Source organism: Myotis daubentonii, chromosome 19 (assembly GCF_963259705.1).
Source record: "Myotis daubentonii chromosome 19, mMyoDau2.1, whole genome shotgun sequence".
Lineage (NCBI taxonomy): Eukaryota > Metazoa > Chordata > Mammalia > Chiroptera > Vespertilionidae > Myotis > Myotis daubentonii.
The window spans coordinates 6,885,046-6,912,707 of NC_081858.1; the positions used below are offsets into that span (position 1 = coordinate 6,885,046).

At 46.1% G+C, this 27,662-nt stretch overlaps 1 protein-coding gene across 1 annotated transcript in view; it reads left to right on the forward strand.

The window, feature by feature from the left end:
* Positions 1–733: 733 nt before the first annotated feature.
* Positions 734–27,662, forward strand: part of KSR2 (kinase suppressor of ras 2) — a 271,249-nt gene continuing 244,320 nt past the window's right edge. The window contains exon 1 of the mRNA XM_059676311.1: positions 734–1,745. Within this exon, the coding sequence (XP_059532294.1) occupies positions 1,566–1,745 (180 nt within the window). The 5' untranslated portion in view covers positions 734–1,565. The remainder of the gene's footprint in view (positions 1,746–27,662) is intronic.

Here is a 27,662-nt window from a genome sequence, read left to right on the forward strand (position 1 = left end):
GGAGCCGCAGTTCGCAGGTATAAGGTCAGTTAGGCTAGGAACACATCATGCAGGAGTTGGTAACCATCAGATGAAAGCAGATCCCCTTCCAAATGGAAAGCCACCATCAGGGTCCCTGCAGGCCTGGGCACCAATTCTGGGAGGCAGCTTCCTCCAGCTCATGGAAGACATCAGGTTTGTTTTCTTTCCCCCCAGTAACAAGAAAGGACACATGAACAAAAAGGCAGGCGCGCACAGCCAGAGAGCCAGAGAAGACGTGCCCAGGTTCACGCTGACGCGCCTCCCGCACGCACTTCGGGTTTTAAAGTTGGGCGCACACCTGCTCCCGGGCAGAGCGCACCTGCTGAGCAGCACTCTGGCCTCGTCTCGCGAGAGCGGGGCTGTAGTAGTGCCCCCCCCCCCATCCCGCCCCATCCGCACGAAGTCCCCTCTCCCCGCCCCTCGCCCAGCCTCCGCGCTCCGCGCTCACTCCTGCCACCTCCACCGCCCCAGGGAGTAGCCTCGGCCGCAGCGCGCGCCTCCCGGCTCCCCGCCCGCCGCCCGCTCGCACGCACGCCCAGTAGTAATTGCACTTGGCCACGCGAGCTCCGCATCCCCTAGAAATCCCGCCCCGCGCCCTCCCTCCCCCGCCGGGAGCGGCCCCGACCCCGGCCCCGGCCCCGGCCCCGGCCAGGTGCGCGAGCCTGCGCGCTCCTCCGCCGCCGCCTCCGGCGGGCCCTGGTGCGCCGGGCCGGCACCGGCTGGGGCGGCAGCGCGCACGGCGCCTCTCCACCAACCCGCTCCCCTGCAGGTCCCTCGCTCGCGCTCCATCCCTCGCTCCCCCCGCCCTTTGATTGACAGGCAAGATGTCGGTGTGGAGCGAGGCAGGAGCGAATGCAGCAGCCGTCACCCCCGGAGCCCGGCGGCGGCCGCCGCAGCAGCAGCAGCAGCGCGAGGAGGAGACAGCCGCCAGCCGCAGTCGCCGCCGCAGCCGCGGGAGCAATGCAGGCAGCTCCCTGAGAACGCGCTAAAGCACCCCAAACGGTGGACGATGCCGTGTCACTGCAACTGGGAGGGGGGCAAACCAGATTTCTTCTTCTTTTTTTTACATAAAAGCCAGCCAGCCAAAAATACATAATTTTGCCCTCCACGGAGCCAGTGTGTAAAGAGTGAGCGCTATTTCCCTTCTTCTCCGCCTCTCCCTCCGCCTCCTCTCCTCCCCCTCCTCGTTTTCCTCCTCCTCCTCCTCCCTAAGTGTACAGACAGCATCACATCACCTGGTTTGCTTCTGAGAAACGGCATCTCTCCTTTTCAGGGACCAGAGACTCAGAGAGAGAGAGAGAGGAGACATTCTAATGGAGTCGGCTTGATACCCCAAAATAAAATAATAAATTTTGGCTCTTGTCCCCTCCTCCCACCCCACCCCCTCAACCCTGTGTGAGATGTTAGGTTTCTTCTTCATGAGACATTGAGGAGTCGCAGTGGTTGGAAAGGCGTAGGGGGTAGGCTACCTCTACACCCCCTCGCCCCCCTTTTTTCTCTCTGGGAGGAGGAGGAGGAGGGGAAGGGGGCTTGCAGAGCAAGCGATGGATGAGGAAAACATGACGAAAAGCGAGGAGCAGCCGCCTCTGAGTTTGCAAAAAGCCTTACAGCAGTGCGAGTTGGTCCAAAACATGATAGACCTGAGTATCTCCAACCTGGAAGGGCTTAGGACCAAATGTGCTACCTCCAACGACCTCACACAAAAAGAAATCCGGACCCTGGAGGTAGGTGTTGCTCACGGGGGGGCGGGCGGGGGGTTGCAATCCTTTCTCCCCTCCTCTCTCTCCCCACCACCCCCTTTCCTTTGATTCTGTTTGTTGCGGGGTGGGGGCGGGAGGGTAGCGAGCGGGGCACGATGTGGTTTTCCGTGATTTATCTTCTTGCAAAGCCTGCAAAGGATGTCCCTTTACTGTACCGCTGTCGTCTACGCTGGCTGGGTGGTGGTAGTAGTAGTAGTAATTGTTATTCTTTCTTTATTATTATTTTTGCGGCCGTTATTATCACTCGCTTCCCCTCCGAGGAGTGAGTTCTCTGTCTTTTCCGCTTGTGGATTTGTTTATATGCCACGGGGGCTTGTGTGCTGGGTAAGACATTAAGGCGCTGCAGAGAACCCACGTGATCCTGCGCATTCTGCAGGTGGTCAAAAGGTGGCTTTTGCTCGCAGAATGGGGTTGCCTAGGAATAGGGACCTCTTCTTCTCTCCGCCTCTGTCCCAGCCCCCCTTTTGCTCCTTGGATTTTTTTGTTTGTTTTGTTTTTCAGTGAGGTACATGTCAGGAGGCAAGATGCATTAAAAAATATCCCCATTGAGCTACCCATTTTCAATCCAATTACTTTGATGCAGGGAGCTGCTGCAGGCCTAAAATGTGTAAAAAAAGATCTTGAAAAATATGCCCGGATCAGCACACAAGTGGTGTGGGGAAATACTCTTGAATCGCGGTGGGACCCTGAGGAAAGGTGGAGATGGAGGCGTTACCTTTGGCTGTTGTAACATTCTCTCCAACCGAACTTGAGGGGGAGTTCGAAGCACTTGGTGGGGGGCGGGGTAGGGTGGATGCAAAGTTGCTCGGAAAGAAGATGGCAGCAGTTATTTCTTCCGAAGGCCACTGGGTCAAAGGAGGAAGGTTTCAGGAGCCGTAGGCTGTGCCTGGTGTCCACAGAATCCCTGGGCATCCAGGTCGTGTGAGATGTCCGAAGGGCTGGGCTCACTGCCCTTCCTCAGACTGGCCCCGCTGGCCACATGGCTTGATTAGATTTGGGGACTCCCAGCAGCTGGCAGTCCCTGAGTTTCCAAGGCCCGAACTCTTCAGCCCTTAATTGAATCTTTTAGCCCTTCGGTAGCCTGGACCTCCCCTGACCCCGGTGTGGTCTGGATGACCACCTCTCTCGGATTCACTTTCAGGTCTTTCTTTTTCCTCCGTGGGTTTGAATTTGGCTGGATGTCAGCAGGCAGAAAGGTCATCATTTTGAAAGTGAGTGTTTGTGTGTGTGTGTGTGCGTGCGCGCGCTGAATATCCTGTTTGCTACCCTGGAAATACATGGCTCTGTGCACCTGTCATCGGGGAAAATGATCCTCAGAAATGAAGTAAGATGCATGTCAGGGGGGATCAGAGGAGTGGAAATTCTGTGGGGAGCTTTGGGAGAACAGTCTGGGCTGGGGTTCTGCTGCTGGAAGAAAAGGTGTGGGATGCCCTGACCCAGCTCGGGCTGAGCAGTGCCCAGGTATGATTCTCTTCAGAGCTGCATGCAGTAAATAACAAATAAACCACAGGGCCACCTGCCGTCTCTTCTGCTGCTCTGAGCCCGAACCCCACGCTAGTTTGAGTAAGTTTCTCCAGCCGTCTCTTCCTCTGTTCGCGTGCTCTATCCTCCCCTAACTCCCCGGACAGTGGCGGTGGTCGCAGTCGGCCCTGGGCTCTGTTGCTGCTTTTCTGCCGTGTGGTTTTCTTTTTACATTGGGGGATGAGACACTGGCGTGGTGGGATGTTACAGTGATTGAGATCGCATCTGTTCGTTCGTTTCCTGGTCCCTATATGCCTCAGGGCGTGCCAATCGCTTTCTCCATATTGTCCGTGGAAGGGTCTCAAGTTCCCAGATCTTTAGGGCTGGGGTGGGGCCCCTGGTGAGGGGCTGGTGACTCGGGGTCTAGCCAAGTTCTGCCAAACCCCAGGCACGCTTGGAACCCACAGGGTTTTTATATCCCAACAGTTCTCAAATTTTGTATATCCAGACCACCCAGGGAGCTTGTTACAAATGCAATTCCCATCCTCTAACCCCAGAGAGTCTAATTCAGTTGGGATTGGAGGTGGCCCAGGAACCTGCATTTAACAAACAGGAGATAGATACACATCTCTCAGCTATGGGATGGCGACAGCTCCCTGCTCCCAAACACTAAAGTATTAAATCGAACTGATTATCCCCGAAAACCTTGATAATTAGCAAAATTTACTAACACACCTGTACCCCTATAGAAACAGAAATGTACAGCAAGGGTTTAGCCTTCAGGAAGTGTACTTTGTGGCTAGGGAGGCAAGGCTAATGATCTACATGTGAAATAATGATTAAGTCCAAACAGTAAGTAATATGGGGAAAGGCATATGGGTCCATTAGGAATGGGTTCAGCTGCGTGGAATGGAAAATCCAGCCACAGCGGTGAATCAAATAATGGCTCCTTTTTCTTATGTAACAAGAAGTCTGGAGGTATGTCCTTGGCTCAGTAAGTTAATATCAGAGCTGATGTCTTTGCAACTACTCATGGTGGCAAGATGGCCCCTGAAGCTTCAGCCATTACACCAAGTTCAAGGCAGGAAGGAGGGGAACTGGGGGAGGGTCAAGGCATAACTGGTCTGTATCTTTGTTCGGCTCTCCCAGGACAGCTCCTCCTCCCTACCCCAATAGATGATGTATAATTATGTCTTCTTGTCCAGAACTGGGTCAAATGCTTGTCCTGGTTGCAACACCACTGTGATTGGCTTGGTGGGTCACGATCCATTGCCTTGGTTGACCTGTTGCCTCTTCATAGAAACCAGGGTTCGGCTAGCATGGAGGAAGGCAGGGAGGGATATCAGGTGGATAGCCAGCACGCCAGTCACAGTGTGTCCTAGGGACAGACTTGGGCGGAGGAGAAAGATCATGAGGTTTGGAGTTAGACTGACGTAGTTTCGAATTCTAGCTTTTCTACTTGCTTTATCTTGGGCCAGTGATTTTAAATTTTCTGACCCATGGTTTAATGTTTGGCAAAATGGCAGTGATAGAATAACACACCTACCTCAGGGGTGGTCATGAGGATTAAAAGAGATGACTTTTTCAAGGGTCTCATGCGGTCTCTAGCACAGTGTTTGCAGGTGCTAAGTGGATGATAGCTATTGTGATTAGCATTACCTGTGTGGAACAGAAGACATGGATGGGAACACCTCAGATGGAAGAGAGAGAAGCAAGAGCTTGAGCAGCATTTCTAAAGAATGTTCTGTGGATTCCTAGTTCTGTGGAATGTTGTTGTTTTCCATTCTTTCAACCAATGCTGAAACCCAGGCACTGTACTAGATGCTGGTAGTCAACCAGTGTTCTGTAGACAAAACGTTTCCTATGGTTCATATGTTTGGGAACGGTTGAGTTAAGCAAAGGGAAACAGGTGTCTTTACTGCAAGACTTCTCAGAGCCTTTAACATGCCAGATACGTATATTGTGACTCAAAGGGATAGAGCCTGTAGTTTCCTTTTTCCAGAGCCATCTCTCGGGACTGATGTTCCATAGAATTCACCTGGGGAAACATTTGGCAAAGCAGGGAAGCTATCCTGGTTGGGGACCTGGGGACCCTGAGTGCAGTGAGGAATGGGGAGGGTTTAGATCGCAATAGGTGGCTTGCTGGTCAAGAAGAACAAACCCAGGGAAGACACAGAATGGATAATTACCTGAGAGAGTGTCACTGGAAACGAATTTAGGTTGCTAACTCCTGGGATCTGACATCGCACCAAGTTTCATCCCCTTGAGGGAGGAGACAGAAGTCTTCAAAAGTTTGGGACTGAATACAGTAAAAAAGATGATTAAAGGTTAGCCTGATGGCAGCCTGTAGCAGGGGCCGTCAGGTAGTGAATAGTTAAGGCTTTGTGGGCCATGTGGTTTCCATCACAACCACTCAGCTCTGCTTTTGCAGCACACAGCAGCCATGGACAATACATAAGTGAACGTTTTCCAATAAAACTATTCGTAGACCCTGAAATTCAAATTTGATATAATTTTCACGTTACAAAGTATTGTTTTCTTACTGGTATTTTTTTCTAACCATAACCATACCCCTAACCCACAAGTTAGCTTGCAGATCCATGGTCTGCTAGGTGAATGGGACAGAAAAGACCCTAGAGGCACACAGACCATCTGAAAGGCAGGCAGGTGACGCTAGGGATGGCGGGCGCTGGCCAAGTGCAGGTGGCTGTGACCTGGGTTCTACTTTGGTTAGATTAGAAGGGGAGGCAAACACCAGGGATTGGGGTGGGGGTGGATACATACAGAATCTCCTCACATAGCAAGGACAATGTAGCCATACACATATCAATTATTTGGTCTTCATATGTTCAGTCTCTATGATTGATTGTGGTGTCACAAACCATCCTTAGACTTAATCATGTTTAGAAAACTTTGGACTTCAGACAACAAGTTGTTATTTCCCATGATTCTGGGCACTGGGATTGGGTGGGCGGTACTTCTGCTGTTCTTGCCCCGGCTCCCTCATGTGACCACATCACCTGGCGGATTGGCTGGTGGCTGAGACAGCTGAGCCTCTCTCTCCATGCGGTGTCTCCAGTGGGATAGCCTGTGTTTCTTACATGTCCCCAATGTTCCAGGAGGGCAAGAGCGAAAGTTGCAAGGTATCTTAAGATTTGGAAGTCGCACAGTGTCACTTCCATTGTGTTTTCTGATCGGTGACTGTCACGCGGCTAGTCTGGATTTCGATGACGGTGAAATAGACTCCTCCTCTTGGTGGGAGGAGTTACAGAGCATTTGTGGCCATATTTAATTTACAACAGGTGTAATTATGTAGTGAGCCCAACTCTGTTTTAGGCTCTGGAAATCGAACAAGACAGGCGAGGCCCCTCCTCTCATGGTGCTTTCATTCATGTATGACCGTCAAGGTAGGGTAGAGCCAGACAGACAATAAGCAAGTGGACTGAGAATGTTGATCAGTGTATTAATTAGCATAGGGTCTAACAAATAGGTCCCTACATGTGTAATGGCTCTAGTAGAAGTCTTTTGTTTTTAAAGTATTTTTTCAATTGATTTTAAAGCAGAACAGATAGGGAGAGAAAGACAGAAACATCAATGATGAGAGAGAATCAATTGATTCTCAACCCCACACTGGGGGTGGAGCCCACAATCTGGGAATGTGCCCTGACCGGGAATTGAACTGTGACCTCCTGGTTCATGGGTCAATGCTTAACCACTGAGCCACGCCAGCCGGGCATCTACTAGAAATCTTATATTGCTCACAAAACATTCAAGATGAACGTTCTTGGTTGGTGGGCCATTCTTTCATACTCCAGGCCCCTTCCATTTTGCAATATTGTCATTGTTTTCATCCAGGAAGGGGAGAAGATGTGGAGAAGACAAAGCCCCTTGAAAGCCTCATCCCTAAAGTTGCCCTAATCGGCCCTGCTTGCATTTCACTGGCTAGAATTCAGTCACTGCAAAGAAGATGGGGAGGTGGGTCCAGGAAGAAGAGACAAACAGTTTGCTGACTATCTAGGAGCCTCTGCCATGGCCGGTGACAGATAAGCCACTGGAACCGTTATCTATGGCTCCACAACTAGCCACCCCAAAGGTCGTGGCTTAAAACCAGTCATTATGGTTCAGGGGTCTGCCATTGGGCTGGACCCCGCTGGCCAGTTCTGCTGCTCTTGCCTGGGTTGTGGTCATCTGGTGGCTTGACTGGGGCCGGATGGTCCAAGATGGCTTTGTTCACATGGCTGGTGGTTGGCTGGGGCACTTCAGTTTTCATCCGCGTGGTTTCTCCAGCAGGACAGCCCAGATTTCCTACATGGTGGCGGCAGAGGTGTTCCATGGCGCCAAACCCCAGCACACAGCCCCTCTTAAGCCTCTGCTTCCATAACCTTTGCTCATGTCCCATTGGCCAAAGCCAGTTACGTGGATAAGCCCAGAGTCAGCTTGGAAGCGACTATGCAAGGGTACTGATTCCAGCTGGCATGTTCACTGGGGGCCAACGAGCAATCTAGTATTAACAATGTACCATAGCTCTGAAGAAACCGGAACAAAATAAAACCTGGGAAGAGAGGGAGAGGCATGGGAGAATCAGCAAGGATCTCCTGAGGACGTTTTGCTGCCTGGAGGAAGCCAACCATGAAATATATGGGGGGTATACTAGGCAGAGGGAGCAGCAGATACAAATTTCTTCGGTGGGAATGTGCTCAGCATGTTACTGAACCAGTCAGGAGGCCACTGTGGTTGGAGAGGAGTGAGTGGGTGTGGGGAAGAGATGAGGGATGCAGTGGGAGACAGAAGCAGGAACCTGGTCATAGAGGGCTTACCTAAGATCTGTGGATTTTGTTCTGTGAACAGGGGGGAGGGTGGAGACTGGTTTATGTTTTTAAAAGAGCCTTTGGATTGCTGAATGAAAAGAGACTGTTGAGGGTGAGAATAGGAGCCGGGAGAAAAGTTGGGGGGTTAGTGTGGAAGTCAAAACAAAAATTGACTGTGCTTTGAGTTATTATGATGGTGGGGGGCTGGGGTAAGTGGCTGGATTCAGAAGGTCCAGTGCATGGGAGGTGCTCATGAATTTGATATGGGGAGGGGGTGAAAGAAGAGAATTGGGGGTTATTCCTAGGTGTTGTGTCTAAGAACTGAGCAAATGGTGGTGCCATAATCTGAAATGTGAAGACTGAGGGTGGACTAGGTTGAACTTGACAATCAAGTCCTGTTTGGACATGTTGCATTTTTCAAATAGACAGTTGGGTAGATGAGCCTGCAACTCTGAGGAAAGCTGGAGATATGAAGTTCTCTTAATACGTCCAGAACATTTTTTCATACTAGAGGCCTGGTGCACGACATTCGTGCACTGGGGGGGGGGGTGTGTGTGTCCCTCAGCCTGGCCTGCGCCCTCTCGCAGTCCAGGACCTCTTGGGGGATGTCCACTTGCTGCTGCGCTTGCCAGCCGTGAGCCCGACTTCTGGTTGAGTGGCACTCCCCCTGTGGGAGCACACTGACCACCAGGGGCAGCTCCTGCGCTGAGCATCTGTCCCCTGCTGGTCAGTGCATGTCATAGTGACTGGTCGTATCATTGTTCGGTCGATTTGCTTATTAGGGTTTTATTATATAGGATGATAAAACTAGAGGCCCGGTGCACGAAATTCATGCATGGGTAGGGTCCCTAGGCCTGGCCGGTGATCAGGGCCAATTGGGGCCTTCTGGCTGCTGGTTGGGGCCTTCCTTCCGGCTGCCGGCCAGGGCCTTTCTTCACTCCGCGCTGCCCCATGGTGGTCAGCACACATCATAGTGAGCGATTGAACTCCTGAGGGGACAATTTGCATATTAGGCTTTTATATATATAGGTATTATTCTTAATACCTGCATAGGATTACATGGGTGTACCATAATTTACTTAACCAAAATTATATTGTCAGATGTTTGTTTATACTTTTCCATTATTATAAATAACACTGTAGTAGACATCCTTGTGGCTTGTAGTAATCCCTGCCTTCAATTCCTGGAAGTGGATATGCCAAGTTTCAGGACTTTTGATAGGTTTTGCCAAATTGCCCTCGGCCAGCAGGGTGGGAAAGGGCCCATCTCACCACATCCTCAGCATGGGATTGTGTTTCACTTTATATATTTTTAAAAATATTTTTATTGATTTCAGAGAGGAAGAGAGAGATAGAAACATTAGTGATGAGAGAGAATCATTGATTGGCTGCCTCCTGCATGCCCCCTACTGGGGATCAAGCCTGCAACCCCAGGCATGAGCCCTTGACTGGAATCAAACCTGGGACCCTTTGGTCCGCAGGCCGACACTCTATCCACTGAGCCAAACCGGCTATGGCTCACTTTATTTTGTGATTGCCTGTGTTTTGATGGCCGAGGGCTCAGGGTTAAGGAGACAGTTGCGTCAGGTTGGAATCTCACCATTCCTGTTTTAGTTGGGAAGGATCTGGGAACCTGTGAGGACAGGAGGAGGACTTGTTTTTCCACACAAAGTGGCCAGCCTGCGAAGAGCCAGCATCTTCCTTCTGCCTTGTTCTCATAAAGATATGGGTAGGAGGTGGTCTCACATTTCTGAGCCGGTGGCAGAAGTTACTTCTTTTTTAAAAAATATTTTTTGTTGATTTTTTACAGAGAGGAAGGGAGAGGGATAGAGAGTTAGAAACATCGATGAGAGAGAAACATCGATCAGCTGCCTCCTGCACATCTCCCACTGGGGATGAGCCCGCAACCAAGGTACCTGCCCTCGACCGGAATCGAACCTGGGACCCTTGAGTCTGCAGGCCAATCCTCCATCCACTGAACCAAACCGGTAAGGGCCAGAAGTTATTTCTGAAGGACTTTACTACCCTGTGGGTTTTTGGAGTGGGTTTTACTGGGGTGCTTGTTATCCGTTATCCTTCTTCTAATGGGCAGAAAACGGGGGGGTCTTTTTACCCCAGAGAATTGGTTATTTTCTGGGCTCCCACTCATCTGCTCCCAGTTGCTAAGACCTGGTCTTCCTCCTCGTTCCCATGGTGATGCTCTGGATTTGGGGGATGGGGAGGTGTCCAGCTGAGGAAGATGAGGGACACGTGGCATTGGGAAGGAGGACGGAGGTGCTGAGGAATGGGAGGGTAAGAGGGACAAAAATGGGAGGAGAAAGTCAAATCGCAGGGTATCTGTGACCTTTGGAACACCTCGCAAGTGGGTAGTGGCCACAAGTGTGGTTGTTCCTGTTTTACAAGTGAGTTTACTGAGGTTTAGAGTCAGTGATTTAACCCGAACTGCGAATTCAGGCGGCCACAGATAGAGGAAGAGGTTTACTGCTCCACCGTGGATTTCCCGAAGGGGTAATGGCCTGGGAGGGGAGAAAGGAAGATGAGAGCAAACAGAGGACCAAGGGGAAGTGAGGTGACAATGGTGATGTGATTAGAGGTGATAGCTATAGGATTAATGGGAGTCATGATGATGGCATACTCCGTCGCTCAAATGCTTTCTTTCATTGGTGACTATTATAGATGACAGCTATTGAAAAGAAATATAGGACTGATAGAGACAAAGTAGAGCATCCACTGAGATGAGGAAAGATGAGAAAAAGAGAGGCAAACATTTCAGACTGGAGAAGTCCAGTATGGTGGCCACTTACCACATTAGCTACTGGCCAGTAGAAATGTGGGGAATTCTAATTGAAATGTGTGATTAATGTAGAACACACATTAGCTTCCAAACTTGTAGTATGAAGAAAAGAATGTAAACTAATGTATCCCATTAATTATTTGTTCATATTGAAAGCACATTGCTTTAGATATATTGGGTTAAATAAACTATGTTAAAGTTGATTTCACCCATACCTTATTATTTTATTTTTCGAGGCTACTAGAAAATGTTAAATTCTGTAAATGGCTCACTGTATATTTCGATGGGACAGCGCTGCTTTTGAGCATTGCGGTGATTTCTCTGTTTTGCTAGAGTGGAAATCTTGATAAAGACTGAAAATATGGCCCCCTGGGGTTGCTCGGTAGCCAGCCATTGACTCAGGCAGTGGATGGATTCCAAAGACAGGTCCCTTTGATTTCCCTGGACCAATAGAAAAGTGAGATGAAGGCTCAGAAAAAATAACTTAATTGAGTCCCTGGAAATTTCGGTGGGTGCTTGAAGCAGCACAGCCAAGTACTTAGGAGGTCTTGGGCTCTGCAGAGGGACTGCTTGGGTGCTAGTCTGAGTTCAGGATTTACTGACCTGGGCAAATACACTCTCCTTTCTGAGCCTCAATTTCCTTGCTTATAAGATCAGGATCATTTTTCATAGGATTGTTATGCTGATCAAATGGATTGCACAGTAAAGGGCTGAGCAGAGTGCCTGGAACATGGCGAATGCTCGTTAATTGTTATATATATCTATTGATTTCAGAGAGGAAGGGAGAGGGAGAGAGAGATAGAAACATCAATTGATCGGCTGCCTCCTGCATGCCCCCTACTGGGGATCGAGCTCACAACCCAGACATATGCCCTTGACTGCAATTGAACCCAGGACCCTTCAGTCCGCAGGCCTCTATCCACTGAGCCAGACCAGCTAGGGCTTACCTTTAGTTCTTTTGATTATTATCTTCACTATAGGTTGGTATGGGGAGGGGAGGGCATTTTAGCCCCTGGTGGTGGTTAGTATATTTTAGCCATTCCGGGAGGTGTCATTCTTAAATCTATCATTCATTTATTCAATGAGTGTTAACTGAGCCCCCAATGTTTGAGAGGCAGGGGGCTAACACACCCAGGCATGAGAAGAAACCCATGGAAGTCTTCTACGGGATAATGGCACACCTGGTGGGCTGCAGGTGACATAAGCAAACAAGATTCTGATACCAGATCTGAATCTTTGAATTCGCCCACAGTTGACTCACTTCTCATCAGTGCCTGGCAGGCTTTAGTCTTTAAACCATGTGCTCATCACAACTCTAAGTTGGGTAACAACAGTACAGTCATGTGCCACTTAACGTCAGGGATACCATCTAAGAAATGTGTCATCTAGGCCAGCGGTCGCCAACCTTTTGGGCCTCAGCGGTTGGCAACCGCTGGCCTAAGCGATTTCATTGTTGTGTGGACATCACAGAGTGCACGTACACAAACCTAAATGATATGGCCCAGTGGTTTCCAACCTTCTTCAACTCATGGCACACATAAGCTAATTACTAAAATTTTGTGGCACATCAAAAAAATATATTTATGCCACTTGACAAAAAAATAGGTATAATTTTGATTCCTTCACACCAGACAGCTATTGTTGGCTGTTGTTATTTTTTTATTTGACAATCTAAAGCAGGGGTGAGGAACATCTGGCCCACAGGCCATATAAGGCCTGAGAAATCATTTGGTCTGGCGCTGCCAAGGCATTAGGGGTGAGTTAATTAAATGTTTGGCCAAATATAGCAGGCTAATTTTTAAGTTGATAATGTTGTATGGCCCATGAGTGATGTTATAAATATCCCAGTGGCCATTGGCAGGAAAAAGGCTCCCTACCCCTGAATTCTAAGGGAAAAGGGGTCAGTGCCCCATTTAAAAAATATTGCATGTTTTAAAAATTCTTGCGGCACACTGGTTGAAAATCGCTGGTATAGCCTACTACACATCTAGGCTCTATGGTATAGCCAGTGGTCAGCAAACTGCGGCTCTCGAGCCACATGCAGCTCTTTGGCTGCAAACCAGTACAGCCTGTTACTGGACGGAATACCAGACCATTGTGACACAATGTTATCTGTGTACCTAACATCTACAATAGAAAGGGTCCGGTGAAAATACAGCCTAAAGGATGAAAAATGGTACACCTGAATAGGGTAATTACATAAATGGAGTTTGCGGGACTGGCGTTGTCCTGGGTGAGTGAGAGAGTGGCGAGTGTATGTACACACCTAGGTCATTACCGTCCGCTACTGCGAACTTTATAAACAATGTACACGTAGGCTTCGTGAAATTTACAAAACAACAAGAGATTACATCAAACACGAGGAAATGCAGTCAAGAGACGCAGCGCACACGAGATGTGTGAGGCTGCTGTTGTGTAACGTGGCAGTTTCACAGCAAACCTTTAAAAACTGTATTTTACAAGTAGGAACAGTACACTCTAAAGTAATGCTAGCCCTGGCCGGGTCACAGTTGGTTAGACGAGCACTGCCCCGATACACCAAGGTTGCAGGTTCAGTCCCCAGTCAGGGCCCTTACAAGAATCAACCAATGCAAGTATCAGTAAGTGGAACAAACTGATGTCTCTCTCTCTGCCTTCTCCCCTCCTCTCGCAAAGCAATAAATAAAATAAATAAAAAAATGCTACAAAGCATAGCATGTAAACACATACACTAGTCACGTCGTACCTACGCTCATTCTCAAGCATTACGGACTGCGCACGGTGGCCTGCGCTCCGCTGTTCCAGGCCCGGCAGCTCCGCAGGTTGGTTCACACCGGCAACGCCACAGGCACGTGAGTCACGCGTTGCTTTACGACACTTCCATGGCTAACGTCACTCGGCTGCACGTCACTCGGCTGCACGTCACTCGGCTGCCACGTCACTCCGCTGCCACGTCACTCGGCAGGAGGAATTGCGCAGCTGCGTTAGAGTCTCGGGGCCGCCGCCATATTTGCAGTCCATCGTCATGGACAGAAACGTCATTTTGTGGCAAGTGGCTGCACCGGATGTGGAGTTGGGCCTCACAGCGCGAACGTGTCCGAAGTGTATGTGGTGGAGGGAGAGTCGGGCGGCGATGTCACGTGTCCTCTCAGGTAGGGAGACCCGGAAGGGCTTGTCTCGACCACCGCCTGCCCCGCGGCCAGCGTGGGCTGGGTGGTTTGGGATGAGCCCCATCTCACAAGGCGGCCTTTGAAAACAACCAGGTTTTTTATTTTTTATATATATTTTATTGATTTTTTTTTTTACAGAGGGGAAGGGAGAGGGATAGAGAGTTAGAAACATCGATCAGCTGCCTCCTGCACACTCCCCACTGGGGATGTACCCGCAACCGAGGTACATGCCCTTGACCGGAATCGAACCCGGGACCCTTCAGTCCGCAGGCCGACGCTCCATCCACTGAGCCAAACCGGTTAGGGCCCTAATTTTTCTTGGGGTAAAATATACATAACATAAAGTTTACCATTTTAACCATTTTCATTTTTCCACTTTAGCCATTTTCACATGTACATTCCAGTGGCATCGAGCGCGATATTGTGCAACCATTGCCACTGTCCTGCTCCAGAACTTGCTCATCGTCTCAAACAGAAATTATGTGCCCGCTAAACAGTGACGCCCTGCCCCCTCCCCCAGCTGCCTGGTGGCCCCCATTCTGTTTTTTTGCCTCCATGAGTTTATTCCATAGAAATGGAATCGCGTCTCCGTGTGTGCCTGGCTTATTTCACTTAGCATCATGTTCCTCACGCTCATCCGTGTTGGAGCATGTAGCAGCCCCTCATTCCCTTTTATGGGTGAACAGTGTTCCATTCTGTGGACAGACCACCTTCTATGCATCCACCCATCTGTTGGTGGACATGTGTGTGGTTTCTGTCGTTTGGCTGCTGTGAATAATGCAGCTGTGAACATGGATGTGCAAATATCTGTGTCCCTACTTTCAGTTCTGAGTATATAACCAGGAGTGGAATTGCTGGGTAACATGGTAGTTCTGGTTTTAATTTTTGAGAAGCCGCCATACTGTTTCCCACAGCAGCTGGACCACTTTACATTCTACCAGCCATGCACCAGGGCTCCGTTGTCTCCACGTCTTTGCCAACACCTGCTATTTTAGGTTTGGTTTTTTTTTGTTATAGCCACCCTGTGGCTTTGATTGTATTTCCTTAATGACTAATTGTGTTAAGCATTTTTTTTTTTCACGTGCTTATTGGCCATTTGTGTATCTTCTTTGGAGAGGTGTGTGTTCGAGTCCTTTCACGAGGCAGCCTTGGTTTGGGTGCGTTATAACGGTTAGACTTGCTGGATCTCACCTGTTGAGTTGGATCTGCGCCTGGATGACCTGCATCCTTTGGTTCTGCTCTCTGGAGAAGAGGGAATGAGGCAGGTCCTTCTTCTTGGCGGAGGAAACATTCTCAAGAGGAGTTTGCATCTAGATTTGGAACCTGCCAGCTAGAGACGAGAGGTAGCCATGCCCACGGGCTCATGACAGATCTCTCACCCAAACTGCAGCCGCCTTCTCCTTGCTCTCTCCTGTGTGAGTTCCATTCTGATAGAACCCTGGATTCTGGGGTTGTTGGCAATGGTGACATTCCCTTTGCCTGTGCACCTACCCGACACAGAGTGTTAGGCCAGTCAGAAGTGGTCGTGAATGGTTCTCTGTATGCCCATCCACAAGGGCACTGGGATGGTGTCTGGGCAGTGTTGGGTAGCCTGGACTCCAGCAATGAGGCAAATAGACATATAAATAGGCAGATATATAAAAAAGAAAAACCCATCAAGGGGCCAGGCAGGGGCTCTGTATTTATTAGTTAGAAAGCAGAGCAAGGTCACGCAAGATGGCGGCGCCCAGGAGCCGCTGAGGCGAGAAGCGGAGGATGGCGCTGGCGGCGCTGGCGGCGGCATCTCGATCGGGGCGTGGGCTGCGTGGGCTGGGGCCGGGGCGAGGGCACTGGACGGCGGCCTGGCGCTCGAGGAGCCGGCGCGAGGCGGCGGAGGCTGAGGCGGACGCGCCCGTGTTCCAGTACGTGGGCGAGCGCGCGGCTCGCGTCGACCGCATCTTCGTGTGGGGTTTCAGCTTCTCGGGGGCGCTGGGCGTGCCCACCTTCGTGCTGCCCGGCTCCGAGCCCAAGCCCCGCGCCGGCTTGCGGCCGCGCCGCAGGATCCAGCCCGTGCCCTACCGCCTGGAGCTGGATCAAAAGATTTCATCAGCTGCTTGTGGCTATGGATTCACATTGCTGTCCTCGAAAACCAAGGATGTTACGAAAGTTTGGGGTATGGGCCTCAACAAAGATTCTCAGCTTGGATTTCACAGGAGCCGGAAAGATAAAAGTGAGCGTTCTCACCTTGGCTTCTTTCTGCTGTAACTAGTCTCAGAGCTCCCTTTGGATTTTCATGTGTATCTCTCTATATAAAAGGCTAATATGCTAAGTGTCCCTCCGAGACTGACTGGTTGCTATGACATGCACTGACCACCAGGGGGGCAGGCGCTATGACGTGCACTGGCCATTTACAAAGAAACAGCACCGTGGACCTGGTGCCGACAAAGCAACACTTGGCTTCCCCCAAGTGGGACACAGGCCCCAACACCACCCTGGAGTGACAGCCCACCAAATCGCAGCCGACGCTGCCAAGACCCCATGGCACAAAATGTGGCCCACAGCTCAGCCCAGCCCAAAACGGTGGCTGTGGGCGCCAGGTAATGACATCACGTAGCAACATCTGGCTTCCTCTCCCTAGCGACGACTAGCCTCCTTGGAGTTTCTTCCACCCGGGAACACGACTTGCTTTATAGCCAGGTGCAAACATTTTACACTTTAACCAAATGTCTGTGAAGCATTTTCCCATGCCTCATCTCATTTGATCCTCAGAAGTCCTGGAGTAGGTAGATAGGAGACTTGGTAGAATCCTGTTTTCTTTTCATTAGCCGGAAAATGGAGATTTAGAAAGTTTAGAAACTTGACCGACTGAAAAGAAGTAAGAAATGGTGGACCTTGAAAATGACTTAAGGTTTTCTGAATATAGTCAAACACTGCTGCAGTTAAATATTTTACCCGTTGTTCTCCCTGCATGATCTACAGTAATAATCTGCTTCGTGTTGATATTTACTGCTGTGTTGCTGACAATTACCTGAAAGAGAAGTTGGGGTACTTCACTGGGCTGGGAAAAGTTTAGCTACATCAGAAAGCAGTTCTAATTAAGCAGGTTTATTCTATCCTATATAATAAAAGGCTAATATGCAAATAGAAAAAAAAAAAAAAAAAAAAAAAAAAAAAAAAAAAGAAAGCAGAGCAAGTCTAGATGTCACTTTTTGTATTTCTCTGGAGAAATAGTGCTTTGTGATAAATCCCAAAAGAAACATTATTCCTTTAATATGTTGCTGGTTTTGATTGATTACTATTTGTTGGGGATTTTGGTGTCTGTATTCATGAGGGATGTTGATCTGTTTTTTTTTTTTATTTTTTTTATTTTTTATTTTTTTATTGTACTGCCTTTGTTTAGTTTCAGAATCAGGGTAAACCTGGCCTCAAAATGAGTTTGGAAATGTTTCCTTAGATGATGTAGATTTGGTGTTATTTCATCTTTAAATACTGGTAGAATTCACCAGTGAAACTCTTTGAACCTAGCGATCTCTTTCCCCCCCAGGATATTTTAAACTACAAATGCAACTTCTCTAATTTATTCCTGGGTAAATTTTGGTAGTTTGTGGCTTTCAAGGAATTGGAACACTTGATATAAGTTGTTGAATTTACATGATTGGAGTTGCTTATTGTATTCCTTATTATCCTTTTAGTGTCTGTGGGATCTATAGTGAGGTCTTTTCTTTCATTCCTGATGTTGATAATGTGTGTTTTTTCCTTGTTATTGTTTGTCAGTCTGGCTAGAGGTTTATAAATTTCATTCATCTTTGGAAAGAACCAGTTTTTGGCTTTATTATTATTTTGTATTGTTTTTCTGTTTTAAAATTTACCGATTTTTGTTCTTAACATTTTCTGTCTTCTGCATGTCTGGGTTCATTTTGCTCTTGTTTTCCTATTTTCTTGAGGTTGGATGTTTAGATTGTTGATTAGAGACTGTTCTTTTCTAATATAAGTATTTATTGCCATAAATTTCCCTTGAAGGACTACTTTCACTGCACCCCACACATTTTGATATGTCATATTTTCAGTTCTCTTTAGTTCGCAATATTTTCTAATTTCTTTAGAGGCTGCCCTTTCAATGCATATATTCTTTAGAAATCTGTTGTCTAATTTCCAAGGGTTGGGGATATTTTCTGTTATCTTTCTGTGATTGACTTCTCATTTAATTCAATTATAGTCAATGAACACATTTTATATGGTTTCAATTCTCTTAAAATATTTAAGGTTTATTTTTATGACCCAGAATATCTTCTCTCCTGGTGAATGTAACGTGTGCACTTGAGAATAATGTATATTCTACTGTTGAGGAGTACAGTGTTGTATATATGTTGATTAAATACAATTGGTTGATGGTCTTGTTGAGAATCCCCTATTTCCTTGCTGATTTCCTCTTAGGTGTTTTGTTTTATTGATTACACAGAAGGGAGTGTTGGTATACTACCGTCATTGAGAATTTGTCTATTTCTCCTTGCACTTCTATCAGTTTTTGTTTTATTTATTTTGAGCTGTTCTGTTAAGTGTAGACACATTTGAGATGGTTGTTTTCTTAGCGAATTGACCCTTTATCATTATGTAAAGTTACTGTTTATCCCTGGTAATTGTCTTTGCTCTGAAAACTACTTTCTCTGCTATTAGTATAGTCACCCAGCTTCTCTTTTTCCAGGCTTTAACAAAATTGAGATAAAATTCACATAACATAAAATTAACCATTTTAACTATTTTTAAGTATACAATAAAATTGTTTTTAATATATGCTCACTGTTGTGCAACCATTGCCCCTATCTAATTCTAGAATATCAAAACATACACACACACACACACACACACACACCCCTTATATATGTTAGTGGTCATTCCCATTTCCCTGCCCTCTATCCCCTGGCAACCACTAATCTATTTTCTGTTGCTATGGTTTTAGCTTTTATGGCTATTTCATACAAATGAAATCATATGATACATAGCCTTTCATGTCTGGCCCTCTTCACTTAGCGTAACGTCTTCAAGGCCCACCCATGTTGTAGCATGTGTCAGTACTCCATCCTCTTTTATGGCTGAATAACATACCATTATATGGATAGACCCATTTTGTTTATCCATCCATCTGTGGATGTTTGGGTTGTTTCCACCTGTGGCTATTGTGAACAGTGCATCTGCGAACAAGTGTTTGCTGGGAGGATGAGGACCCTTTGGGAGGAAATAGTCTTTCCTCTGCCAAAAACTAAAGAAATGTCCCCATGTGCAGGCTGGTACACAGATAGGAACTTGAGAATCAAAAATTCCTTCCGTACCTTTTGTGGTTGTACATGAGGGTCTAGGTGACAGTTCCCTGGCGCTCGTGCAGTTGCCTCGTTGGCTATGCTGATTCTATATTCCAGGCTATGAATTGTTCACACTGGGCTGAGAGTTTTTAATCAAAAATGGGTGTTGGATTTTGTCGAATGCTTTTTCTGTTATCTATTGATATGATCATGAGATTTTTGTCTTTCAGTTTGTTCAAGTGATGTATCACGTTTATTGATTTGTGAATATTGTACCAACCTTGCATCCCTGGAATAAATCCCACTTGATCATGGTATATGATCTTTTTAATATATTGCTGGATCCATTTTGCTAGTATTTTGTTGAGGATTTTAGCATCTATGTTCATCATAGGGATATTAGCCTGTAGTTCTCTTTCTTTGAAGTGTCTTACCTGATTTTAGAATTTGGATAACACAGGCTGCATAAAAAGAGTTTGGAAGTGTTCCTTCCTCTTGGATTTTTTGGAATAGTTTGAGGAGGAGGGGTGTTGTTCTTTGAAGGTTGCTAAAACTCCCCAGTGAAGCCGTCTTGACTAGGGCTTTTGTTTGCTGGGAGTTTTTTGATTACTGTTTCTATTTCATCAGTTGTTATTGGCCTATTCAGGTTTTCTGATTCTTCCTGATTTAGTTTTGGAAGATTGTATTTTTTAGGAATTTGTTCACTTCATCCACATTGTCCAGCTTGTTGGCATATAGTTCATAGTATTTTCTTACACTCCTTTGTATTTCTGTCAGTTGTTACTTCACAGCTTTTGTTTCTGATTTTATTTATTTGGGTCCTCTCTGTTTCTTAATGAGTCTGGCTAATGGTTTATCAGTCTTACTTATCTTTCAAAGAACCAGCTCTTGGTTTCATTGATTTTTTTGTATTGTTTTTTAGCCTCTATGTGATTTATTTCTGCTCTAATCTTTATTAGAATTGGGCTTTCCTTGTTGTTCTCTTTCTAATTCTTTAAGTTGTAGGATTAAATAGTTTATTATTAATTTGTTTGTTTTTGAAGTAGGCCTGTAATGCTATGAACTTCCATCTCAGGACTGCTTTCGCTGTGCCCCATAGATTTTGGGTTGTTGTGTGTTTCATTTGTTTCCAGGAAGTTTTTTTAAATTTATGTCTTGATCTCATTGGTAACCCATTCATTGTTTAATAACATGCTACTTAGCCTCCAGGTGTTTGAATATTTTTGAGTGTTTTACTATAGTTGGTTTCTAATCTCATTCCATTGTGATCTGAGAAGATGTTTGATATGATTTTAATCTTCTTGAACTTGTAGAGACTTGTTTTGTGTCCTAACATAATAAATGCATTAGACTGGAACAAAGTCTTGCCCATATAGTACTTATGATGTACACAGATATTGCATATCAGGCACTGTGCTAGTAGGTTCCTGGGACGTGAATATACTGCTCATAGATCTAGTGATGTGATTTTAAAACTAAGACGTGAAAGGATGATGGAGTTAACTAGAGATGAGGAAAGGCTTGCCCAGGCAGAGGGACAGTACGTGCCAAAGCCTGGAGGTAGGACATAGCCTGGGGCATTTGAGGAAGCAGATGGAGTCCAGTGTGGCTGGGATGCAGAGGGTTTCAGGCCCATTTGAAGGCAAGGGGGTGGGACAGCACTTGCTCCTTTCTCTAAACTGGCTTCCTCTGCATCTTTCCCTTTCTCATCTCCCCTCCTTATAGAAAAACTAGGCTGTCTCATCAAATTGAATAAAACTCTCTAACCTATGAACTCCACTTCTTAAATACTGTTCAAAAGCATAACATGAATTTATTGGTTCCCTAAGCTGGAGGCAGGTTCTTTAACACCACAACACACATGAGCCATCCCATAATAATAATAGATGGGCAAGACCTCAAGAAGGCAGGGTGGAGGGAGGGAAAATAAAGCCAGGAGAGAAGAGGTGGTGGAATGGAAATACATTTTAGGCCTTGTGCTTTGTGGTTTATTATTAACAGCAGTGCAGAAAATGTCTCTGCAGAGTTATGAAAAATTCATTCCGAGCATGCTACAGGTCTGAGAGCTGGCCATTCTTTGATCAGATTAACGATAATGAGAGCAGTCTTCTATTAACTCAGATTAAGAGGAGGACTCTTCCCCACCACTATTCAGTCATACATGTATAATCACATTTCCTCACAGCCAGTCGCCTCAGTTGTCTGCTAAGATGGGAACTAGAGTCTTTGCAAAGGTAGAACCAGGACTGCAGAGGGTGGGCGGAGCCAGATGTCACCTTGAAACTGGGGTCCCATGGGGGAGGAGTCCCTGGACACCCTCCTGTGTTCCAGCTTTTATCTAGTCTCCCTGACTTTGCCCTTGTATTTCCAGTCCCGTTTTCTTCTTCCAGGGTCTGTTTCATCCCAACTCACAGTTTCTCAGTTTTGAGCACCTACAATGCACTGCTAAAGGTGCTGGGGATACATCTGTGAGTAAAACAGGCAAAGAGCCCTGCTTTAGGACCGCTCACATTCTAGTCAGGGCAGACAGACAATAAGCAAATAAAGAATAAGTAAACTAAAAGCATGATAGAGGGTGGTATTATGAAAAAAGAAAGGAGAGTAGGCTTCATGGAAAAGATGACATTTGAGCAGGACTAGGAGGAAGTGAGGGAGGGATCTATGGGGGTACCAGGGCAGGGGAAGAGCACTTACAGGAGGGAGCCACGGCTTATGCAAAGGCCTTGAGGTCTCAGAGGAACAGCCAGCATATTGTGTAACTGGAGTGGAGGGCTGAGGAGCCAGGCAGAGCAGCAAAATGAGACCAGATCAGTCGCAGATCTTAGACCAGTATAAAAATTGTTGACATATGAAATCAAGTTCATTGGCGTGTTTTAAGCAGGCTTTCTTTTTTGTTTGATTCCAGAGTTACATGAGAAAGATCAACAGGCAGGCATTGCTTTGTTTCTGAAAAGGCACGTTGAGCAGGGTCCTGTAATAGATAAGCACACGGGCTTTGGAATCAGTCCTGGGTTCAAGTCGCAGATTGCTATTGAATCAGCTGTAGGTCTTTGGGCATACTCTGTGCATCTTTGAGCTGTGTCTCAGTTTTTCCACCTGTAAAATACCTAGTACAGATAATAATAGGACCTGCTTCTCAGTATTAGGATTTAAGGAGATAATATGTGTAAAATGCTTAGCGTTTTATCAGGCACGCAGGAAGTAATAATATTAACAGCTACAGCTGCTATCTTTATTATGTAATTATTATGTAAAATACCACCAGGTATTAAAATTATCATTGTTAACTATCTTCTCCTTTAAGGAGTAAAGTCAATAGGAGCCAATTTGTTGTTTTAAAAAGTTTTCTCAATGGGGCTTTTAACATAAAGAAATTAGTATAGTGAACTTCCATGAACTTGTCGCCCAGATTTAACAGTAATCAGCATTTTGCAGTCTTGTTTCATTTGTCTCCATTCCACTTGTGCTTGGTGTTTTAAAGCCAATCCCAAAGATTGGAGATGTTTACCTGTAAATGAATCAGTGTTCATTCAGGAATCTCACATTACATTTGATTTTTATGTCTCTTAACTTCTTTATCTTCATAGTTCCTTTAATTTTTAAAATATTGCTTCCTTGTTCAAGAAATCGAGTCATTGTCCTGTAGAATTTTCACCTTCCTTGGGGGTTTGGTTTAACTTGTTCCTCTGTCACCATGATTCCTGTCAGATGATAGATGTTTGGTCAGATTCAGTTTGTTTATTTTCTTCTGCAGGAATACTTCATAAAGTATATGCTGTGTATTTTATAACCAAGCACATAATATCTTGACATCGCACATAAAAATTTTCCTCTGTATAGTTATGTCACCAACTTGATGTATGGATAGGTTCATTTGTTTCATTGAAAATTTTTATTTTAGTTTTAACCTCCATTAAAAAGCAAATATATAAAAAAGCAAATATATGTATATACATATATATAAAGCCAATATATATTAACAAATATATTAATTACTACTACTCCCTTTCTTACACAAAAGGTAGAATACTATATACACTATACTAGTGTAGTCACTGACCTAAAGGGCACCCCTGTTCTGTTTCAGCATGGTCGTTTGCTTCAATGTGTATATAGATTTGAGTTACAGTCAGTTGTTATTATTCACAGTAGTTCTATAAAGTCCTCACTGAATTAACAAAGACTGAGCCATTGCTCTAGGGGAGACACAAGGCTAGGTTCCTGCAAGCCTCTGGTTGTGTTTGTGCTAACTTATCAACACACGACCTTGTGTTCTGTGTGTTCCTGTTTAAAGACATCTGACTTAGCGTACGGTAACATTGAACTCATGGCCAACTACTAGAGCTCATGCCTGAACGAAGTGTATCTAACACACACGTACTTGTATACTCTCCATAAGGCACATCCCGGCCTTCTTGCTCTCGGAAACACAGGACAGCACTTTAGCACGAGGCTGGGGTGAAATCACCAAAAAAAAAAGGGGGGGGGGCATGAAGATGTGGCTCTAAAGAGACCATGGAAAAGACACTTGTTTATAGAATGAAAGTTAAAATAAGACACCAGAATGTCCCTTGGTTCAACCTCCTCTGGAAGGGTACAGGGGACAACTCAAAGTTCTCCCTGTTCTGCATCTGTTCCCAAATGACTGAAAACACGACGAGTATTGATTTTAGAGTTATCACCACATTTTAGCAAGTAGGCAAATCTGTGAATAATGAGGACAGATTGCATTTTATTTACCTTTATTTTCTTTCTCGTTACAACTCTCCACTAAGTTGTAAGTTCCATGAGGGGAGAGACCATGCTTGTACATGTTTTATACGTGTTAGAAGCTTAATATTGATGGATGAATGAGTACCCAAGTGAGAATGGATTATTTTCTATTTGGGATCTGATAGCTCTAAACATTTGTGTTTTATTTGGTGTAGATGTGTTTCCATTCGCCTGACGTACTTGTTCTTTGTCTATAGGTCACTGGTCTGGCATGTCAGTCATCAAATCTATCAAATCTTTTGGTTCTGGGTCTTCAGAAATATCTTCTTACATGAAGTCAAGCTCATGTAAAATTTCCCATGAGTTTATTTGTGATAGTTGTTAACCCTACCATATGAGCTACCCGGATTTTCTTTATTTTTTATTTATTTTGTTAACTCTCACCAGAGGATATTTTTTTCCATTGCTTTTTAGAGTCACTAGAAGGGAGGGAGAGAGGGAGAGAGAGAGAGAGAGAGAGAGAGAGAGAGAGAGAGAGAGAGAGAGAGAGAGGGAGAGAGAGAGAAACATCAATGTGAGAGACACACATGGACTGGTTGCCTCCCACAAGTGCCCTGATGGGGGTCGGGGAGCGAACTTGCAACCCAGGTACTTGCTCTTGACTGGGACTCGAACCCATGACCCTTTGGTGTGTGTACCGACGCTCTAACCACTGAATAACACTGGCCAGCGCTATCTGGATTTTCTTTAGGGAACTCTTGGTGGGGCATAGCTAGGTTTATAGTTGTTCGTATGGAAAAGAATACAAATTAATAATAATACAAGAATAAACTGTTTTGAGTACTCACAACTATAAAACTGCTTTTGCCCCATCCTGTCTATGCAAATTGTGCTTTCATTTACCCCAAGTCGATTGATGTGGACTTTTTCAGCCACATAGAATTGCACTAAGAGGCTCATTACATTGTCCTGAGAGCTGATCTTGAGCCATGAACTTTAGGCTGTTAGGGAGAATTTCTCACAGACTGTCTCTGAGAAGTGAAAGCATTTGCATTAGATTGCCTGGTGAGATTTTGTAGGATGTTGCTAATTTGAGACTCACTTGGGTTTGCCCTGTCTTCAGATAGGTGGGAACGTTCCTGGGTGTGATTAGCAGCCTAAATATACCGCATCAACATGCTTGCCGAGGAGCTAAGCTTCCAGAGAGCTTGGGAAGGAGCCCTGGCTTCTGTCTGGGGACCAGCTCTCTTCATCGTACGTTGTTTACATTTAGCGCATCAAATTCTAGGCAAATAAAAGTATTCAGTCTCCATAAAGAGCTGTCACAGAAACATACATTTGCTAAGCTCTATAGGGATTTTTATTTATATACATAAGAAGAGCATCTACGATGTCCTGATTACCTCTTTTTATTTTGAAAGGTTCAAACCACTTTCCTAGCTATGCATCCATTATAACATTACTAGAGGCCCGATGCATGAAATTCGTGCAAGAGTAGGCCTTCCTTCCCCTGGCTGTCGGCACCTGCTTCCCTCTGGCACCTGGGACCCGGGCTTCCCTGGCAGTCCTGGCTTCGTTCAGAAGGTCGTCTGGAAGGATATCCGGTCTAATTAGTATATTATGCTTTTATTATTATAGATTTGTGTTGGAAAAGGAGTAGGAGTAAGTGGACCCTATGCAATGACTTTGTAGTGATCATGACTTCTGTCACCTAAGGGGCATTCATATGTGCTAGGCATGGTAGAAGATCTTTATACTGACTGTGGTTAGTTCTTACAGCAGTTCTGAGGAGATGGTATCAGCACCCATTTTACAGATGAGGAAGCTGAGGCTCAGAGGGGTGAAGCAACCTACCCAGCGCCACACAGCCTTTTAGTAGCAGAGTCTAGGTTGGTCTGACTCCAAAGACTGTGTTAACCACCTTGTTTAGAAGTGTCTCTAAAAGCCAGCCTGTTCGACTTGCTTAATATTTACTGAACATCTATCATATGCCAGATGTCACAGTCGGCATTTGTGGAATTAAAAGTAATAGCAGCAGCCAGCACTTTATGGTATTTAATGTGTCCAACACTGTTCTGAGGATTTTACATATATTGGCTCATGTAATAATTATAATAACCATTGAAGGGAGGTCTTACTCTTTTTTAAAAATATATTTTTATTGATTTTTTTACAGAGAGGAAGGGAGAGGGATAGAGAGTTAGAAACATTGATGAGTTGCCTCCTGCACACCCCCTACTGGGGATGTGCCAGCAACCAAGGTACATGCCCTTGACCGGAATTGAATCTGGGACCCTTCAGTCTGCAGGCCAACGCTCTATCCACTGAGCAAAACCGGTTAGGGCAGGGAGGTCCTATTTTTAACCTTATTTTAGAGATGAGGAAACGGAGACTCAGAAATGTTAAGTAAGTCAAAAGTCAGACAGTGAGTAAACAGCAGAGCCAGGATTGTCCCTGAGCCCGATCACTAAACTGTTCCTGCCTCTCAGAGATCAAACACGGGTATGAGAGTCAGAACAGGGATCAAACACGGGTATGAGAGTCAGAACAGGACACAATAGCTGTGATTTTGAATGAGGAGGGGTGTTGTGTTTCCACCTACAGTGAGTCCACAGTTTCATAAGTTTGCCTCTCAAGAAGTTTGTCATCAGTTGGCTGCAGGCCCATCTTGAAGCCTGGTGGGCCCCCAATTTAGAAACTCTGCTTCTTTGTCTTGTAGTACTTCCTCCCCTGCACCCTGTTCTGTGATGTGGCCACCACCCTGGGCACCCGCCTTCCCCATCCTGAGCATTGCGTTTCCTTATAGACGTGTAAGAGACCATCTTTGAGATGGATATTGAAGGGTCATTAGGAGGCCATAGGGAGAAGTCACAGGGCGAATAAATAGGTGACGAGGCAAGGAAGCGCAGGATCTGTAGCTGCAGTGTGTGGAAGGTGCCATCGAGACTGAGGTAATGGCATCAGGAGCTTTGGATATGGACTTCGATGGGCAGTGGGAGCCAGTGAAAGTTCATGAGCAGGAGAGCGGCATGATCAGAGGTGTGCTTAGGATGCTGCACCAGCACCATGTAAGGCTAAGGTTTGCAAACTCAAATGCATAGAGGTCCCACAGAGGCCATCATAGTGGCTGAGACCGTGTCTCCCGAAATAAACACACAGTCTCGATAACAACTGCCTGCTTGCTAGGTCAGGGCTGCTCAGGCCAGTTGTCAGCCTCCCCTTTCAGTCAGAAAGCCATCCCTAATGGAGTTGCCATTGACCGGGTGTAAGATAATAAGGAGTGAGGAGGCGGGGAGGGGATGGAGCAAACTTGAAGGTGGGGACAGTCACGGCTGCATTCCAGCTGAGTTTCCCACGCAGGGACGTGTGTTCAAAATTGCTGGAGCCTCTGTTTTTCAAGAGAAGCCAGACATTCAGCTTTTATGTAATTTCTCCTAATTTTCAAAGGCTGTCAACGAATGCACAATTGAAAAGAAACTTTTGTGGGCTGGATGTGGCCTATGGGCTGGATGTTGCCTGCATGGGACTCCACCGGCTTGCGTTCAGGTTGTTTTGTCTTTGGTGAACCTCAGATGTGTGCCTTTGGTGGCTTAGCTTTCCAGTAGCGTGAGGAAGGAAGAAAGGCAGGGGTGACTGCATTGGGCTTTTACTGGGGTGGCCCACTGTCTTGTGTATTAAAT